Raw genomic sequence first — 20,545 nt, 5'->3', positions numbered from 1 at the left:
CTTCCTATTTTCCCCATTTTAGCCATGAATATATTTTACAGCAAGTAAAATAATTAATTTGCTTTGATACCCCATTAGAAAGTAGATGTCTTATTTATTATCATGTTCCAAGAAGTATAATAAACACAGGTCCACAATCCCTTATCTGAAATCCTGAGAGTCAAACAGCTCTTATCATAAGTGCAAATAAAGTTCTTTCATAAAGTTGGTGTGAAAATCTGGCCTGAACTATTTACAGTCTTCATTCATCCCCTCAGTGTGAATATTCATGTTTTACTTTAGAAACATTAACGTGTATGATTTTAAGGTGCTATTTTGGACCCTGTTACAGGGACGTTACATAACGTATTGTATATGCACTACTTTACCTTTCTTAAATCCAAACAATTCTGAACCTCAAAGAATATGTGGTCCTAAGGATTTCATTTTAAAGTTTACAGACCCGTATTTGCTTTAGCAGGGAAATTTTAATTAGATGACATTATGGACCAATGATGCATGCTTTGTGAACAGGGAATACCTAAAAAGGGAGTTGAACAGATTAGGATTTTTAGAAATACCAAATTTCAGGCATTTACAAGTGTGAAATACGGATTCCATTTATGCTTGTTTGTATAAAAAAAATTCTCTTCCTTCTCAACTACAAATATACAAGCCTCTCCCTTATGGAAAGGTAAGGGAAGAGATGCAAAACAAAGCAGAAGTTGCTTATGTTAAAAGGGCCACGGATCAATTAGTGATTAGTAGATTTACACACAAAAAAACCTGGAATGACAAGGATGTTTGGGTATAGAACTTAACATAAATAATAGGGTAATTTAAATGAGTATTTTCCCAATTTTAGTTTAGTTTACTTTGACAAAAGTTACATACAGATTAAGTCCTTTACCCAAAGCTGCTGTGTATTGCAATAATCTGAGGACCTTTTGAAAATGTGGATTCCTTGTGATAGCTTTGAGAATTTGGATTCAGCTGGTGTGGGATGTGGCCTAGGAATCAGTATTTTCAAAAACTAGACAGGTCTAATGTCACCACTTTAGGAGATAAGAATATGATTAAGATACAGATTCTGACCTGTGACTACCGCAGAGATAAGACATGCATAAATAACTATAAAGTACAAAGTAAAAAATGCAGGAAAAAAAGTTTCAGATAAAATTCACAATAGGTTTTATGGAATATTGTTTCTATTTTAGACCAGGTTTTATTTCATCACTTGACTTAAATGATTTCATCACTTAATGCAACACATTAAAAACAATTATGAAAACTTAAATTCTTACCTAAATTGGCATACATTACAAACAGGTTGAAATACTGCTGTAAATGACGCCCATGCTCTGAAACTTCTCTTCTCAAGAGATTTAGTACTGCTCTTAGTAAATGATCACTCAAGCTTAAGTTGTCATAAGCCTGTGAAGGATAAAACATTGGTTGTTTTTCAGCAACAAGGTACAGGTACAACATAATTCTATTTGCATAAAAATGGGGCATGCACATATATGTTAAATATAGGCAGAAATTTCTGGAAGGAATGATCACACAAGCCACAATGAAAGGGGTTGCCTGTTAGGGAAGGGGACGAAGATCTGCCGTACATTTCATTATAGAGGCTTCATACTGTTCTAAGTTTAAAAAAAAAAAACAAACCTGAAGTCTATTTAACTTTATATATAATCTATATAACAGTAAGCGCATAATTAAGCTACTGCATGTAGCTGAATTAACAGACAATTCCATTATGTTTTAAAGAGCCAATCATCACTACTCATTGCTGTGAAGTACTTTTAATGGAACTCAGAGGTATTGGACTATGGTGTGTGTGCTTGAGCACACACACATTTGTTAGGTAAACATATAAAACAGAGGCACATATATTTGTGACTTCAGCTTCCAAGATATAGAATTTATTTGTAAGCATTTAATCATTAGAAAAAAAACTGGGCAATTACCTGACTAGAAGGTCCCGGAGATGCGAAAGGTGAAGGACATGGTCCATCTTGCAAAGAAAAATGTGCAATAAAAACTATAAGTTTTGCAAATGCACCCCTCACTTCTGCACTAGGACACTCCAGAAGGTATTCAGAGAAGCGATTTGAAACATTAAAAAGGACATTATGAGCAAACCAAAAACGTACATTCTTGCTGTGACGAAGGAGAATACATAATGCATCATACCTAAGACGAAACAAAAAAAAAAAATCTATGAACATCAATTTAGTAACATGCTTCTTATATAGTACAGGGTTAGGTCACTATGAACCAAATAAAAACTAAAGAACTTTTACTACTGGAGGGAGAGAACCAGCAATGGTAGCTTCCAGTACTAATATTAAAATGGCTGATGAATACTATGATGTGGTCTATTCTTACAGAGTCACAAAATAGATGAAAACTTAATATAGTCCTCTATAAACCCATTACCAAACTCTTCCTGGTTATCAATGACAGAATAATAAATCATCCCCCTTTCCCTTAACATCTTATTACTAGATGAGTAAGTAAAAATTGTTAAAATAAGGTATTAAATGGCCTCTATATTTTCACAATTAGAAACTTAGAAAACTCATTTTAATTTTACACCTTTTTAATCTATGGTAGAATATAATCTAGGGAAGCTAAAATGTAATAATTTCTTGATTAAATAAGCTCAGACTTTTAAAGAATCCCTTTTGTACAGAGACATCAAAGATATGATATAAGAGAAACAGAAGCCAGAATAACAGAAGCATGGGCCATGTTTAAAGTCTTAGTAATTATTTAAATATAATTTCTCACACTATTGCTACCAAGAGTTTTTTATTCTGCATTACAAATATGAAACAAGACTATCATGGCTTGAAAAAAAAAATAAAGCAGCATATTCAAGAACCAAACTAAATGCTAGTATAATTGTAATGAAAATCCAAAGCAATTTACCAATCACTGGCAGAGCCACGGACTATTTTCTTGGTGTGAAATCCTGTGGTAAAGAGAAACCTAGCAGCAAGCTGAATACTAATCATAGTGATTTCTTCTGCTTCAGGCAACAGGTGATCTTGCCCTATAAATAAAATGCAGATATTAACATTTATTTATTTTTATTTTTTTAAATGGAGGTACTGGGGATTGAACCCAGGACCTTGTGCATGCTAAGCATACACTCCACCACTGAGAACTACCCTCCCCCTAATAAAATGCATATATTTAAAAAAAACCCAAAAGTCAAACAAATTTCTAAGTTCAAGCCTCACTTTCATTTTCAAACAAGTCTGCATTTCCACTAATTTTCACAAGTTTTAACTTTATTAAAATCTCTCTTAGGTTACTTATGAAATAATTCTTATTCACTAAAGCACACCTCAAACCAACGCTTGAGTAAAAAACGAACTGTTGTATCAAACAAAAGCTCCTCTGTTTCTAAACAGCAAGACACTATATACCGCTCAAAGGTAAGTCATCTGAAATATGACTTTAAAACAACCAAAAAGGAGAAAGAAACAAACATGTTGATGCCTGTTAAGAAATCCTGCAAGTATTATTAAGAAGTACACTTTATTACTAAGAAGCTAAATTCCTGACACTTACCTGGAGGAGGATTTAAGTAGACACCATTACACGTAAGCAGTTTTTTCATAAACTGAAAATATTCCATACTGTACTGCATTCGGTTATGCATGAATTGTACATTCTGTTTCCGCACACTTCTCTCAATGGCAGATGGCATAATAATCTGGTGGGGTCTTGTGGTGATAGCAAGCTCTGATATATATCTTATCAACTCATCACCTTGGTCTATTGTGTCCAATCGTTCATAAAAAAGTATATAAGCATTCCACCACCTTTTCTGGCGCCTGTATGACATACGCTTCATCATGTGATCGAATACTTCTCCCATATACTCTCCACCAAAACACTGGTTTTTCATTTCTTCATCGTCATCCATTTTACACTCTGTTACATCTCCATCATCAAATTTATACCAGCGATTTCTCTCACCATCGCCTCCATTCCTTTGAATGATGTAAGAATAATAATGTCCCCCGCTTGCTTGTCCACTGTGTACAAGCACCCCTACGAGTCTGTATTTCGTGCTTCCTGCTGTCTCACTGTCAGACTGCTCATTCTGTTGTATCAACTGACTCTCTGGGTTTACGTTATCTCCTTCCAGCTTTGCAACACCTGCAACTGTGTAAGGTTCCATGTCAAGCTCTCGAGGAAATTCAAAGTAATCATTAAACTTGATTGCACATTCTCTTTCCCAGTCGTAGTCAAATCGTTTTAGTTGGATAGCAAGCACAGGAGGTAATTTTTTAATAAGCAAGCGCTTTACGGTATCAACCTAAAATAAACAGAGCAAATTACTAGATGTTCTCTTACAATCTATTGCAAAACCTCCCAAAACTTTAAAACTCTATTATTCAATTCTCAAGATTAATCTGAAATTTTAAGTGTAAACAAATGTATGATAATGAACATAATCAGAGCAATTCTGTCAGTTGATATTTTTAAAAATGTGAACTAAATCTAATATGGAAATAGCTGATGCCATTTGCTATAAATTGCAACCATCAGTGACACAGACATTCACTGCCTGGTTTCTGTACTGTCACTATTAGCTAACCATTACTACTTGTTTGATATTTACTGTTATTTTAATGAAGGTGTGGTTTGCTGTGAGCAAACTATAGAAAGGTAACAGCAACTAATATTTACTGGGCAATTAGGTACGGAAGTTATATGCTAAGTGCTGCCCAAGTAGTAACATGTTTACTACTGAATCTTAAGGATGGAATTAGGAGTAGCAGAGAGATTAGGTAACTTGCCTCAAGTCTTGGAGCTGTGAGTGGCAGGCAGTATGGCTTTACAGCTCATGATCTCAACCTCTAGACTTTAATACCTCTCTAAGTGGTATGTAAGGTCAAAACACAGGTGACTCAGAGGTCAGAGGGCTTGGGAGCCCAGAAAAAACACACATTATTTATCACATGTATATGTAAATTGTCTCTTCCAGAGTTAAGTGCCCGCAGACAAAAAACTAACCAGGTTAGTCTAAAAATCTGATTCAAGTAGTTTAAAAACACAGGTGGTAGAAGAGATCTTTTGTGGCTAAATAAATGAATGGTTTCAGACTTCCTGGTCTTGACTAGTAACTCTGGACATGAGAGGAGAAACGCATTCCTCCATCAGCTCTGTAGCTTTGAGGATTTCAATAGCAGTTTAGTTGGGTATGGATGAAAACTGTCTGTGTAACTCAGATAAGAGAATGTGGTATTAAGCTATTATGACTTCTAAAGTGACTCACTCTTATCTTCACCTGTTTTCCCCAGCCCTTCTGGCACTTTCTCTTAATCATCTTTCCCTGACAAACCTTTAAGTCAGTTATCTTAACTACCTCTTTGCTACCACTGTAACACAAAGCAGGGTAGGTAATAAAGAGGGTGAATTTTGAGAACAAAGAAAAACAATCAGCTTTTCCCAAACCCATTACATGTAATCATAATTATTTTAAACAAAATAGGGCAATTCATACCTTTTTATTGCATTTTTCACAATGATAAGCATTTGCACCTTCTAATAAATCTCCTTTGACATACTGTTCCAAAGAATCGAGAAGATTTTGGTGATTTCTAATGTCTACATTCAAAGTCGTAAAAGATTCTTCACACTCGTATCTGAAGATATTATTTAAGAAATGATTAAAGAGAATTTATTCCTTAGTTTTCTAAACATCATATTTAGTTATGGACTCAATGAAAACTACTTTTGTAGTATTTGTAATATAATCCACAACTTGTAAGTCATAGAATGTTACCGATAAATGAGTTATTTATGGGTGACTTACCCTCTCCTGGGCATGACATAGATTGTTTACACACTACATAAAACAGGTTCTTTACCTTCACAACAAACCTGCTAGAGAAATGCCACCATCTCCACGTCAGAGATGAGAGAAGTGGGGTTCAGAATGTTAATTTGGTCAAGATTACTAGGAAAATGGTGTTATGAAGCCAGGCCTGTCTGGTTTCACAGTGCAACTGCTTCATGGTGTACCATACCGATTCTACCGTCATCTGTTTAGATAGTAATTCATGCCAAGGCCAAAGCATGAATTCATCAAGTTCTGAAAAGGGTATTTTAAATTATTAATGAGCTGAATTTTTAAATGTTTCTCCTCTTCTGTAATGGAAACCTTACTAAAGTACAAGTTTGAACACACAAATGAATAGGGGATAAGCAATCTGAATAGGGGCCAGAATCCCAACTCGTGGCAATTTTCTACTGAAGGAATTTTCAGATTTCTGATGAGACATATTCATAAATTTAGAACATGGGATGTGGGGGATTCATTCTCAATCACTAAATTCATTCATTCAACAAATATCTTGAGTACCTACCCTGTTTAAAGCACTATGTGATAGTCAATGTTTAGGACAGTCCTTCATGTTTAGGGCTTTTCAATTTAAGGAAAAAAGGTATGTACATAAAGGCATTTATAAGTGACGTGAATCGAATATGAAGTATTAAGCAAGTTGCTACTATAACTGGGGAACCCATAGAAGAGAAAAGTTAGATTTTATGATTCCAGTTAAAAACTAGGACATTCTAAGATGCGAAGTTGGCAAAGTTTTTCTATAAAAGGCTAGGTAGTAAATATTACATGGCCTTTTTGGGCCATGAGGTTCCTGTTGAACTCTGCTGTTATAACTAAAGCAGTCAGACAGTAGGTAAGAGAGTGGGAATGCGCCAATATAACTTCATAAAAGCAGATGCAGGGCTGGATTTGACCTATGGTCCATAGTTTGTTAACCCGTGTTCTGGACAAATACCCTAAAACAGACTGTCTTAGGGCTCTTTATGTAACCTTCTGGCATATAACAGCAGTAGTTTAATTGTGCAGTAGGTATTTGAACTTTAGGGATCTTTAAGATCATGTTCTCTGGACATTTTCACTTGGCAAAGAAAACCAGTAATTTCCAAATAATTTTGAAAACTGTCTAGAACAAACCTAGAAAGACTGACAATAGATGATACTAATTTTTTTTTTACCAGTAATTGAAAACAAGAGGTTAAAGTGACAATTTTATTGTTCACCTAATGCAAAAGGTCTTTCAAAAGGATCAAAAGTTGTCCCGGCTATGTGAATAATTTTATGGCCTCATTCGGACTGAATGGTTTAACATTTATATAGTATTGCTTTTCCCACTATCACTTCCCTATGTTAAAAAATGAAGCACCTCCACCAACCATATACACACATAACCTATGACTATATATAATGCTGTTTTGGACTTGTAGAAAATACTATCTTATGATATTTTGGTGAGAAGAGATTTCAAACTAACATTGACAACATACAAGAGACGTTCCAAAGTAAAACTTCCGTATAATAGACATAAACAAGTATTTATCAGTAACGAACTCTAATAGTTATTTAAGTATTCTCAGTAACAGCCCTTAATCAAACAACTTCCCTTTTAAGCAAAAACCTATTTGTTTAGCCAACTCTTGCTGTAAATGTTCTGTGTGGAAAACATACCTTAAAGACAGTGACAATCAATGCTATTTTCAAAAAGTCAGTATTTCATTTGTATAGGAAACAGTGCTCCATGTCTGTTATCGTCTAAACTTAAAATATCTATAATGTTAAATACATTAATTCTAAGATAGAGGGCAAATTTATAATTAACCGCTATAGCTATATGCAAAATGCCATTTTATTTTCCTAGGCATGATCACACATAAAAGCATGCAGGAGTATGAAATAGTAAGAGCTTAGGCAGAGTTAAAGGAATCTAATGTAATCTGACAAAAACAAACAAAACCCCACAGTAGTAAGGTATGCACAGTATGTAACTCATCCAGTCTCAGGTATTTAATAATTTCGGTAGAATACTCATACTCCACTTTTGTACAAAACTACTAGTAAAAATAAACAGTACGTTAGCACCTACCTATGTGGGCAGCCTTGGCAAATCTTCTGATCAGCAAAGGAACCTCCTAAGACTTTACTTAGCATAGCTGGATGTCCCAAGGCTTTCAAAGCTTCATCTAAACTATCCACCAATGAATTAAAAAATTCTAAAGCATCATGTTGTTCACGCAGGTTAACAGGCTCACCCCAAAGCCTAAGAAATGAATGGAGTAAAATATGTAATGTGCAACACTCTGAGAACAACATATACAATATATATTTTCAGGAAAAAAGCAATACAACAGCAAATGACAGTATGTAAAATGCAATTTTATTCTTCAGCTACGTGAGGAAGTAGAAAAAAACCAACCACTCTTTATGTTTCAGGTGCTGAGGGAGAGAAAGTGAGACTCATAGTCAAAGTGGTAGTTCAGTAAGGAAGAAATACCATCAAACGACTGGTGTGGCTGATGGACAGTTTGGCTCCAAGAAGGATGGTTGCTGTAGGTAATATGGTATAGACATGCATTTTGAATCCAACTGAAGATGCAATTAAAATGAGGTGGTTGATCTCACTTTTATGTAGATGTTAATTACTACTATTTCTTTCATTTTGCCTAAATTTCAGGTTACAAACACTTAAATTAGGCAAATCAATCCCAAGAAAACAAACTATCAATTGTGTGTACCACAATATGCGAAATGATACTAATAAAACCCAGGCACTGCTAGAAACTATCAATGACATCCAGTTTTTTATTTATAGAGTCATATAGAGAATATAAGTAAATTCATTTTAAGTGAGATATAACAAATGTATTTTAAGTATGCTAGAGGAACAAACGGTCTTTTAATAAATCCTTTTGTAACTTTTACTACGCAACAAATAATCTCATCTCACTTATATTTCAGCTGTTAAATTTGCATATAGTAAGTTTAAAATCAAATATATTATCATTTGTTAAAAGGTACCTTTATAATGGAGAGATCTGTTAAGACACCAAAGGATCAAAACTAATACCACCAATAATCAGGTAAACTGATACTATATGCCTCGCAACGCAATGCAATGAGAAGCATATAGTAACATCACCTACAGTTTCCTTGCCAGAAAGTTTAACCTGAATCTAATCATGGGGAGATAATCATACAGATCAAGGAAGTCAGACACACGCTGTAAGACAACTGGCCTAGATTCTTCAAAAATGCCATTACCATTAAGGACATGAAAAGTTAGGGAGATTATTTTAGAGATGACTAAAGCGGTAACAACCAAATTCTTGTGATTCCTTCTAGGATACCAGTCTGGAATTGGGGAAAAAGTTATAAAGAATATTTTGGGGAAATTGGAATACACATTGATGATTATTAGAATATTAGACACTATTAAATCAATATTAAAATTTCACAGATGTGATAATTGTATTAAGGAAAACTTAATTCTTAGAGGATACATGTTCAAGCATGTATAGTGTCTTATTTGCAATTTACTATCAATTTGATTAGAAAAAACAAAAAACAAAAACCAAGTATAACAAGCAAATATGGCAAAATGTTAACAACTGGTAAACCTAGGTAAAGAGTATATAACAAAAGTGATAATTATACTACTTCAACTTTTCTGTTGGTTTGAAATTTTTCAACATAAAAAACTGCAGCTAGGAAATGTGGTTAACTAACCCACATGTATCAAGAGTATATTAAACCCACATGTATCAAGAGTATATTACATGTCTAAAGTGTGGATAATCCAAAAGTGTTGGTCTAGATGATTATGCGAGCTCCACTAGCATAGAGAGTAATTGAGAAGTCAAAAATGCAATATAAGAAAAGAGAAAACTGTATGTAATTGAATGACAAATTTTCAGAGAAAAGCTCAAAAAGCTTGAGAGTAATTTGGAAGAGGAAGAACAGAAATACTAAAAGCCTTATGGCAGAGACAGGACAAGCTGGAGAAGGAAAGAGAACTGGAATAGTCACAGAGGAAGAGAAGGGGTGTGCCAGGTGATGGGATTGAAAAGAGCAAAAGCAGAGCTGGGTGCTGCGTGCAAGCCAGTAAGTATGGATTAAGTAGGGGGCCTAGTTAGAGGAATCGGAGGAATTTATATGGTGAGTCATAGGGAGGTCATTGTACTACAAAGCAGTGGTTTCAAAAGAAATCTAAGCAGTATCCTTGCAGGGAAAAGGGGAGCTGCTCTAATTGAAGCAGGGAAGGTGGACCAGAATGGCAGTGTCAGGTGACCCGACCCTTTGCTTCCCCTGCTCTCTCTCAGCTGTCTGGGAGATACCTTGAAGGGATTCTAAGAAGTATTATTTAAAAAACCCACTGCTATGAAGGATTACAGCCTTTTCATACACAGTAGATACGTGGTTGTACTATGGTATTATAGCACAGTGCATGACATAATAGGCAATGGTTTTTTAAAAAGGTGAAATAAATGAAGCCAGAAAAACAAGATCAACATATAACTGAAGATTTTTTAATTTAAAAAAAAAAAAAAAAAAAAGCCCCAAGGTATTTAGCCCACCTTTCCTATTAAATTATATATTACAATAGACAGTTGGCATAGGGGAGTTTTCCATTATAGATCTATTCTAGCTAATAAATTAAAGGATGATAAAATTAGAATGTTGCCATTTTGTAACACCAATGAAATGCTGCATTTAGGCAATGACGATCAGTGGTTGTTACCATAAGGAGAGAGACATATTATGTACTTCTCACTGAGGTAATCGTTACCACCTATGAAGTAGCCTTGCCTATCCATTTCCAGAAAACTAACACCCAAATCTGATCAAGCCTCTAGAACTCACTACTTATTCAAAGGAAATACAGGGGACTGAGGAAAACAGAAAATACCATAAGGATCCCATCAATAAACTCTAGATGGAAAAATTTACAGGGTTAACCACGTTTTCCCAGCCCCCCTCCCAAATAATTACAAGAGTGGAAAAAGATTAGAAGAGACTAAAGAGTTGTATCAATATCTGCAATATATGGACTTCATTTGGATCATGATTTCAAAAAATACACAGTAAAAAACAATCATGAGGTAACTGGGTAAATTTTAACACTGACAAGGATATTAAGGAATTTTAAAAAGATGTAATAGTATCATGTTTAAGTTAAAAAATTTTAGCGATACATAGTGAAATGTTTATGGATGAAACTATGTATTTGAGATTTGCTTCAGAACAATTGGGAAAGAAGTAGATAGGAATGTAGATTAAGACTGGTCATGTATTGACTACTGTTAAAATAGTGATGAATACATAAGGGCTAATACTCTTCCTCCCTACTATGTATATATTAGTAAGTGTTCAAAATAAAACATCTTAACAGACTTAACATCTTAAGAGACTAAAGAATGTTGCTTCTTACTGATACTCTACCTCCTTTGGAGACAAGACAAACCTAACTATGAAGTTAAACATAAAGGTGTCTTCCAACATAGGTTTTAGAAATTTAACATTGGTGTATTGAGATGCTCATAAAGGTTTAAGCAGTATCCCTATAACTATCCATCCATAGTTTACCTGAACTGTTTCCAAAATCCTCTGGGCACATAGTACTGTAGTCGAGAAGCAGCTAAATGACCAAAGATGACCTGAAGGTGTCTGAGGACACCAATATTGTACTCTTTCCTATCTTCTGTTTTACTTAATGCTGGTTTGTCTTCAAACTGTTGAGGGTATCCAAATACATCATCTCTGGGATCAACATTGCTCTAGAAACCAAAAGATATCATTAATGAGCTCATCTAACTTTAAAGTATAGTAAAATATGTTGAGACAAATGCCAGTTTGTGAACAAATGATCTGTACTTCTTTTTCTTATTTCCAAAGCACTTAACTTTTAATTTACAGTATCAGTGTTTATGTCCACCATTTCACATAAGACTTGTCATAAAGGAATAACTCTATGTATCAGAGAAGTACGTAATATACCAGAATAGAGTGTAGTGATTAACTTAAGACTGAACTGGACACAAATGCAGGTTCTGCCGCTTATAAGCTAAGTAACTTTGAGCAAGTAAGTTACTTAACCTTTGTAAACTTCAGCTTCCTCATGTGTAAGTGGGAAAAACACATTCTTCATGTAGCTGTTATGAGGATTATACGACATAATGCATATAAAGTGCCCAGAACTCTATACATTCAATAAAATATACATATTAAGAATAGCAGTACTCTTCAACAAATGGTGCTGGAAAAACTAGATGTGCATCCACATGCAAAGGAATGATGTCGGACTTTCCCCTAACACCATATACAAAAATCTACTCAATACAGATCAAAGATCTGAATGTAAAAGCCAAAACTATGAAACTACTGAAATATAGAGCAAAAGCTTCACAACACTGGATTGGATTTGGATATAACACCAAAGACACAGGCAGTGAAAGAAGAGACATACTGGACCTCATGAAAGAAAAGACTTGTGCAAAGAAACTGCAACCCTTGCACACTGTTGGTGATGTAAAATGGTGCAGCCACTAGAGAAAACAGTTCCTCAAAAAACGAAACATAGAACTACCAAATCCAGCAATTCCACTTCTGGGTATAACACCCAAAAGAACTGAAAGAAAGGTCTCGAAGAGGTATTTGTACATCCATGTTCACAGCAGTATTATTCACAGTAGCCAAAAAGTGTAAGCAACCCAAATGTTTAACTGATGAATAAATGGATAAACTAATGTGGTATACATTCAAAGGAATATTATTCCGTCTTTAAAAGGAAGGAAATTCTGTTATGTACTATGAAATCGATAAACCTCAAAGACATTATGTTAAGTGAAATAAGCCAATCACAAAAAGACAAATACGGTATGATTCCACTTATATGAGGTAACTAGAATAGTCAAACTCAGAGATGGAAAGAAAATGGTGGCTGCATAACTATGTTTGAGATCTTTGATATAGAAATAGACAATGTCCAGCGCTGCCCATGAGAAACTTAGTCTGGGGAAGGGAAAAAAAACACACAGGCAAAAAACCAAATCAAATACACCCTACAGTGCAGTGGGTTGCCGGAACAACACAAAGCAGAGGGTACCATGAGAGCAAAGGTGAGACAAATTATTTGAACTATATCATGTTTTCAGTTAGCTACCCCTAACTGATGTTGAGCTTAACTCAACATCCCATAGATGACACAGACTGCAGAATCAGAATTTTTACCCAGTGCAATGGTTCTTAACCAGCTGTGGGTATAAGCATCACCTACGAAACTTTTTAAAAAAGCAAAAATGCTCAGATCCCAATCCCTTACTGATGCAGTTCAGTAGACCTGGGGAGAGTTGAGGCTAGTGTTGTTTCAGAAGTCCTGTAAGTGATAAACTACCTCAGAGCTGATAGTTTGGTGACTAAAGAGAGGGAATGAGAAAACAACCATTTATGATGTTTACTACAATTAGAGCATGCTCTGGCTTCTTTCTTCAGCTCTCTCCAACACCATGAACGGGAAAAGGTAAAATAAAAGCAAAGAAATACCGGGTGGATACAAACATGATCACAACTTAAGTCTTGCCATATTCTCTTCTTTAAAGGACCATGCCATAGTTATGTCAACTCTGATCTACCACTACAATCTAACTTTCCCACACCTTTATTCTGCATTGGATATGCGGTAGGCAGCCTAAATTTTGTCAAGTAGAGAGAAGCTTGTTCCTAAGCAAAAAGAGTTATGATCTGGGGGAAATATAAAGGTAATCTAATAGTAAGCACTGATAATGAAACTGGCATAGTTTATAACTTGGCACAAATTAATGGAAATACATAATTAAAATATCAAATAGAAAAGTGAAAATATAATTTAAACTATTATTAAAAATGAAGATTCTTATCATTTAACAAACTCTAAATTATACCAAACACTTCCCCTCCTAAAAGTGAATACATTAACTACTGCTTTAAAACATATAAACTGTTATAAATATTAACTGTAGGTGAAAGTCTGGTAGACAGACAGTGAGCGCTATGTTGAGGTAGCAGTCTCCGCTGGGAGATTCAGCTTTATTTTCAAATATATGTCAATAGGTCCAATGAAAGTATAATACTCTTGAAGAGAGAACAATAGTTATCTGGAATTAGAACTTCAAACAGAGAAAACAAAAATGCTAAATAAAATTTACCTCATTGTCCTGCTTCTCATCCCCAGACATATCATCATCTACATCACCACCTGTGCCTTCGATTGCAAGAATGCCATTCCTAATAGAGGGTATCATGTAGAGTTGCTGAATCACAGAATTCATGTAACAAGTAGCACCAGCATTTTTCAGTCCCACAAATCCTTTTGGAGGGCGGGGTCCAACAGGTGGCAGATACTCCCACTCAGTAAGTGCTTCACAAGCTGAAAGAAGATAAAAGATTCTTGTAACATGAATATAACCATTCTGTCCACTTAGGATCTATTAAGTTCATAAGGATTCTCACAAGATAGTACAATGCTAATTCCTACATGTTAACTTTACTTTTAACTGTATAATAGTTTAGCCATTATGAACTTTAACTTTTTCTACTTTTGTATATTTTTTTGTATTTTTTTTAAAGGCCTTCAAACTCATTCTGGAATGAAATGCTGTATAAATACATCAACATATTATAGCTTAGTCAGTTTTAAATAATCCTAAGGTATCACCTGAGTTTACATCCAGGTTCTGATGCTTACCAACTCTTTCATCTTCAGGTAAGCCTGTTTCCTTTCTAATAAATATAGTAATAAGAGTAACACTTGCTCTGCCTATAATCATGCTATTTTGAGGAGCAAACGAAATAGTGGATTTGAGTGCTTTGAGAACTGTAAATCACTGCACATCTCCCTCTATCTAGTATAAACCTGGAAACAACATAAATATCATCACTGTAAGACTGTAAATAAACTATACTATATTGAGCTGAAAGGTATACAGCTAATAAATGGGAATTAGGTATATATTCATATGTTAATAGGAAACAATTGCAGATATATTAAGGGAAAAACAAAGTGAAGAACACTGTGTGTCCTACATGCCAATCGTGGTTAAAATAACTAAAGAAAAAAAGATTTTTTATGTGGATTTTGCATACAGAGATGCTGGGAGGACAGACATGGACTGAAGATAATGGTTATGCTATCAAAGGGGACCAGGGGACTAGAATGGGCAGGAAACATATTTTTTAGAATATATCCTCTTTTGGCATTTGAAATTTTTACCATGCAAATGTACTACTTAAAAACAAGCAGCCTTTCTCTTTCTCCCATCGTGGAGCTTGTGGAGGCGTGCTGGGAATAGGAGGTTTAAAATAGCAAATAGGCCTGGAAGGCTGTGGTCCAAGGCTCTATTTTTGCTGGCTATAAGCAGGGTCCTCTGAAACCAGAGGCAGCACACAGTTCTTAAAATTGAAGGTGTTTATGCCCAAGATGAAACTGAATTCTATTTGGATAAAAAATGTGCTCATGTGTACAGAGCAAACAACAACAGTGACTCTTGGCGGCAAACTGAATACCAGAAGCATCTTGGGAAAGGTAACTCTTGCCCATGGAAACAGTGCGTTGGTTCACGCCGAATTCCAAAGCAACCCTTCCTGCTAAGGCCATTGGACAAAGAATCTGTGTGATGCTGTATACCTTGAGAATTTAAACTTATTCAAAACTAACTAGATCAAAGTGTGGATTTGTTTTTTAAAAATGAACACAATATCCCACTTTACAGTATATAGATTTGGTAGAATATCTAACTGTTTCACCTTTCAAGCATTCAGTTTAATCAGAATCTCATAAAATCACTTTAAAAGTCCTTATATTCTGAAACACAACATATCAAAAAATAACGACATTCTTAAAGATTTACTATAATCAAATATACTTTTAAGCTTTGTAAACTAACAGTGGTTTTCTCCTAAAACAGAACAGCCTCCGTTGTGTTTGCCTTATTTCTACTGTCTTGGCCATTCTATACTGCCCTCATCCCTTGTGAGCCTCAGTTCTGTATCAGTAAGATCTGGAGTATACAGTTTATTTCATGGGCTTCATGTGAGCATTAACTGAGGACATAAAAGTCAACTAAACTGTCATCTTCTCATAATCCAATCTTTAAAACCAGATTTTCTTTGAATTTATATGAAAATAACATTAAAGAACTTCTAAGTGAGGGCCTGAAAGGTTTCCCAATGCATGTAATTTGAGTTTTAAGTTTGAACTCTGGCATTTATTTTGACTATTCTACTTTGGAGTTTGGGTTTCAGTCCAGATTTGACTGAGATGAAATTAATTTTGTTGCTAAATACTTGCACCACTTACATACAGGAAGACATTTAACAAACATTTGATTATTTTTCTACATTAAAACTCTTTGCTGACTGAAAGGAAAACATGAGTTGAAGATGCTTCCTAAAGAAAAAAAGGAAAACAGAATCTGAACACATTAGAGAATTATCTGTCATCAGAATGTTGTATTTTGAAACTTACTAGTTATTGCTGTGCCAATGTAATACATTTCAGTCAAAGAATCTACTATCTGTTTGAGGTTCCTTACACAGCCAACAGCTAATGCTACAAGTAACTCAAAGCCTGCATTAATGGTAGCTGGTGAACTACAGACTGGAATAGCCTGTTCAGCTGGCAGTTCTCCATTTCTCATATACTGCAGGTAAACATTGGATGCAGGGAAGATGAAATCATCAATTAATTCCTACAAAGTTGAAAAAAGGATTATGTATTAGCAATGATATAGATATGTTTTTATAAAAACATGTATGTAAAGTTACATATGCGCATGTGTGTATATGTATATATTTTTAAAGAAAGAAATGTCTTTGGGAAGAAAATAATGTCAAATTACTCATCAGAACTCAAGATCTCATTACATTTCAGAAAATTTACTTGGATTTTCTAATAAAAAGATTCCACTTCAAAACAATATTTACACAATAAACAAACCAACCCAATTTCTCAGGTTACAAACTATTTAACTATCAAGAATGAGCTGACTGTAGCACTTAACAAAATTCACCCTTTAAGTAAGTATACTCTTTTAATCACATGTATACCCAAACTCATTTTGAATAAAAATAAATGTCCTAAAATGATACTTTTTGCTTCCTTGAGTTACTGCATGTGAAGAAACTCATTAAAGAAATATAAGGTGCAGTCTTATACAGTAAGAGATTTGTCTCATTTTAAATAGTCTCATGAAATGAAAAGTTCGTATTTGCTAAATAGAAAAATTAAACACTGCTTATTTACTTCATAAAATACACAGTACTGAAATTTTATTTAAATATAAAATTTAGAAATTATATTTAAAAAATTACTATAACCTCTATAAAGTTTCTTTAAAAGCAGAAAAGAAAAACAAGGTCAAGACAATACACCAAAGACATGATACTATAATCAGACAGATTTGCTAATAAACATTTAGAAGGTTATGACATCTAGCTTAGGACCAAGACGACAGAACTTACTTTAATCAGATTAGCACCTCCTTTTTCACAACCAATATGATACTTTTTCTCAGGGGTTTGAAAAGCCAGTAATTCTTTTGTTACCCCAAGGTGGCCTTCCAAGATTGTCTCTTCAACACCTGTTTCACCGGTTCTTTTAACATCATCCTGCCAAAGAAAAAAATCAAATGCCTAACTTATACAAGGGAGGGAGAGAGAGAGGGGGAACCAGAACAAGAGACGGCTAGACAGAGGTAATTGCTCCAAATCTTTCCATTCTAAGCAAGTTTTTCTCTTCAGAACCTTCTAGAAGTAGGCTTTACAAACTAGTAGAAGAAATGCTAATCTGAAGGCTAAAAGCTACAAATCTCTTCGGAAATAAATTCTCATATAATGCTAAGTAAAAAGTATTATGTGCTAAGATCAAGAGTGATTAATTAAGTGCTAGTCTATGAGACTCATTTTTTGATGAAAACAGTTCAAGAATACTTTTTTAAAAATGAAAATTTGTAAAAAAAACCAAAAAACAAAAACCCCCAAAACAACCCCCCCAAGATTCTAAAATAGAAGCTGAAAATCAGTATTCCAAGTCTTAAGTAAAAAGAAAAAGCATTTGACAAAACTAGTTAAGCATTCATCCTGTGAATCATGAGTTAATATCCATCAACAGTATATTCTTTGGTCCTTTTTATTACTCTTTGTTTTTCATTTAATCAAAATGCTCAAAACTATAAACTATCTATTAATAAAATACTGTTGATATGGTAAACACAGTGTTAAATGCAACTTACCCTAATTCTTTTAAGCCAGTCAATTTCATTATTGAGAAGAACTTCAGCATTGGGTATATTAATATTACTATTGTAAGCATAATTAAGAAGGTGCCTTAAAAGAGTGAAGTAGTCGCCAGAATGTTTAGCTCTCTCTCTGGCTGTGCTCTGAAACAATACAGAATAATAAGAATTTATATATCTATGCTTAGAATCCATTTTTTAAAAACCAAGGGTTAACTAGAGTAGATGATTAAAATAGTATAGGAAATCACTATTTTATCTATTAAATATAGACTGATCTAACTTTAATACAAGCTAAAACCAAAAATTTCTGAATATTCCTTGTTCAAAGAATGAATCACATTGATAAGCATATTAACAAATGTCTTACCCCCAAAACAGTGAAGAGCAGAGTAATGAAGAAAAGTAGGGGCCTGTGTCCCATGCAACATCTGGTGCACATTAAAAAGAACTGCTCCTGTGCCACCTGGCGAACAGTTCTGAAATACAAATATTTCACATTTAATATATTATTTTCATGAAGAAAAAAAAAAAAAAAGACTCCAACACTGTCTCCTTTGGGGGTGTGTGTTAAGGGGTAGGTAAATTAAAAGTAAAAATACAAAAATATGTAACACACCTTTAAGCAGCAACATGTAACAGATGAACTTATTAGGCTGTGTGTCAAGAACTAGAACCTCTTGTTATCACTGAAGAGTTCAAGGGATACCATTTAACACCCTTTTCTTGGAACAGGCTGGAAATGTTCCTCTAGATACAACAGTTGTACAGTGAGCCTTACACATCTTTTTGGCATTCCATAAAATATTTATTCAAATGTGCTCTGGAGCAAACAATTTGTTAAAAATTCTGCTGCAATTACACAGTTAAGGATGTTGCTGCAGATGTCACTTATATTATACTAGTGATTCCCAAAACATGTTACCCAGATCAGCACAACCAGAGAACTTGTCTCAGGTCCCAACCCAGATCTGCTGGATCAGAAATACTAGGAGTGGGGCCCAGCAACCTGTTTTATAACTCCTTTAGGTGACTTTAATGTGCACTAAAGATTGAGAACCACTGTTATTATACAATATTCTATGATTACTCATGGGAAAAACTTGTCTCTGGTCCCAGCACTGGGAAAAAAAGATCTTTTAAAAAAATATGTATACTGGAGGTGGGTAGAGCTCAGTGGTAGAGTGTGTGCTTAGCATGCATGAAGTCCTGGGTTCAATCCCTAGTACTTCCATTAAAAATAAATAAATAAATAAACCTAATTAACCTCCCCAAAATAAAAAACAAAACAACCCCCCCAAATCTTAAAAATATGTATACTATACAGATCTCATTAGAATAAATGCTCCAAGAGGGCAAAAACATCATCTATTTAGTTTACAATTATGCTTCCAGAATGAAGAATGATGTCTGGCATATAATAGGTACTAAGAACCAGATACTAGATGTATAAATACTGTTTGTTTACAAGACGGTGGTCTATTTCCATTATGAAGTAAGCTCTTTCAGGGCAGGGCTTTGCTTTGTTGATGCATGAGTTCCTGGCACCTAGAACAACGTCTGACATATGGAAGATACTCAGTAAGTACCTGCTGTTTCAGCATTTGTGTATCTTACAGACATTACAAACTACATTTCATGGATAGCCATGTTTCAGTCACTGTGCTAGCTGACAGAGCACTTAAAACCAAATTTATAGTTTGATGTAAAGAACAGTATACATTCCATATATTAACCTCCCTCCTGGATGATTTTTAGGTTTCTGAAACCCACACGTAGTCTTAGAAACCAGACCTGTAAAAGCTTTGTGGTTTGAATTTGGTGAAATTCAAATAAATTAAAGTCAGGAGTACCTACTTTTGGGGGAGAAGGTCCTTAACTTTTATTGTATTTTCAAAGGTATATGTCATTCATGCTACCCTCGTTTATTTTTTAAAAAGTTAGGTATGCAGCCCAAATAGGGTGAGGGTCTATAAAGAGTTGGTGCTTATCAGTTTTTGGTGAATCCTCCCTCACACACGCAGACTTCAGTAATATTTTTACAATGATCTATAAAACCTTTACATGCTCCTGGTTGCCTGACTGACCGTATCTCCTACAACTCCCCACCCCACCCCAGTCCCTGCTGTTCCAGCCACACTAGCCTCAGTGCTGTTCTTTAACATGTGAAGTATGTTCCTGACTTGGGACATTTACAGCTGTTCCTTCTGCTTAAAACACACTTCCCCCATTATCTGCATGGATCACTTCATCGCTCTTTCAGAGCTTTGTTTAAAAGGTCACCTTGAGAAATGAATAGATGGAGCACAAGAGGTTCTTAGGACAATGAAATTATTCTGTATGATACTATAGTGGTGGCTACACGTCATTATGCATTTGTCAAAACCCACAGAATGTACCACATCAAGAGTGAATCCTAATGTAAACTATG

At 34.7% G+C, this 20,545-nt stretch overlaps 1 protein-coding gene across 2 annotated transcripts in view; it reads right to left on the bottom strand.

The window, feature by feature from the left end:
- Nucleotides 1-20,545, bottom strand: part of USP9X (ubiquitin specific peptidase 9 X-linked) — a 119,991-nt gene that overhangs the window by 12,064 nt on the left and 87,382 nt on the right. For both annotated transcript variants that reach the window (XM_074359535.1, XM_074359536.1), the window contains exons 27-38: nt 18,485-18,593; nt 18,112-18,258; nt 17,342-17,488; nt 16,347-16,569; nt 14,029-14,249; nt 11,432-11,622; nt 7,935-8,108; nt 5,513-5,654; nt 3,568-4,321; nt 2,920-3,043; nt 1,953-2,178; nt 1,284-1,413 (exon numbers count right to left, since the gene is read on the bottom strand). In XM_074359535.1, the coding sequence (XP_074215636.1) occupies nt 1,284-1,413; nt 1,953-2,178; nt 2,920-3,043; nt 3,568-4,321; nt 5,513-5,654; nt 7,935-8,108; nt 11,432-11,622; nt 14,029-14,249; nt 16,347-16,569; nt 17,342-17,488; nt 18,112-18,258; nt 18,485-18,593 (2,588 nt within the window). The remainder of the gene's footprint in view (nt 1-1,283; nt 1,414-1,952; nt 2,179-2,919; nt 3,044-3,567; nt 4,322-5,512; nt 5,655-7,934; nt 8,109-11,431; nt 11,623-14,028; nt 14,250-16,346; nt 16,570-17,341; nt 17,489-18,111; nt 18,259-18,484; nt 18,594-20,545) is intronic.

The sequence above is a fragment of the Camelus bactrianus genome, chromosome X (assembly GCF_048773025.1).
Source record: "Camelus bactrianus isolate YW-2024 breed Bactrian camel chromosome X, ASM4877302v1, whole genome shotgun sequence".
NCBI lineage: Eukaryota > Metazoa > Chordata > Mammalia > Artiodactyla > Camelidae > Camelus > Camelus bactrianus.
This window is presented reverse-complemented; position numbering and strand designations above follow the sequence as displayed.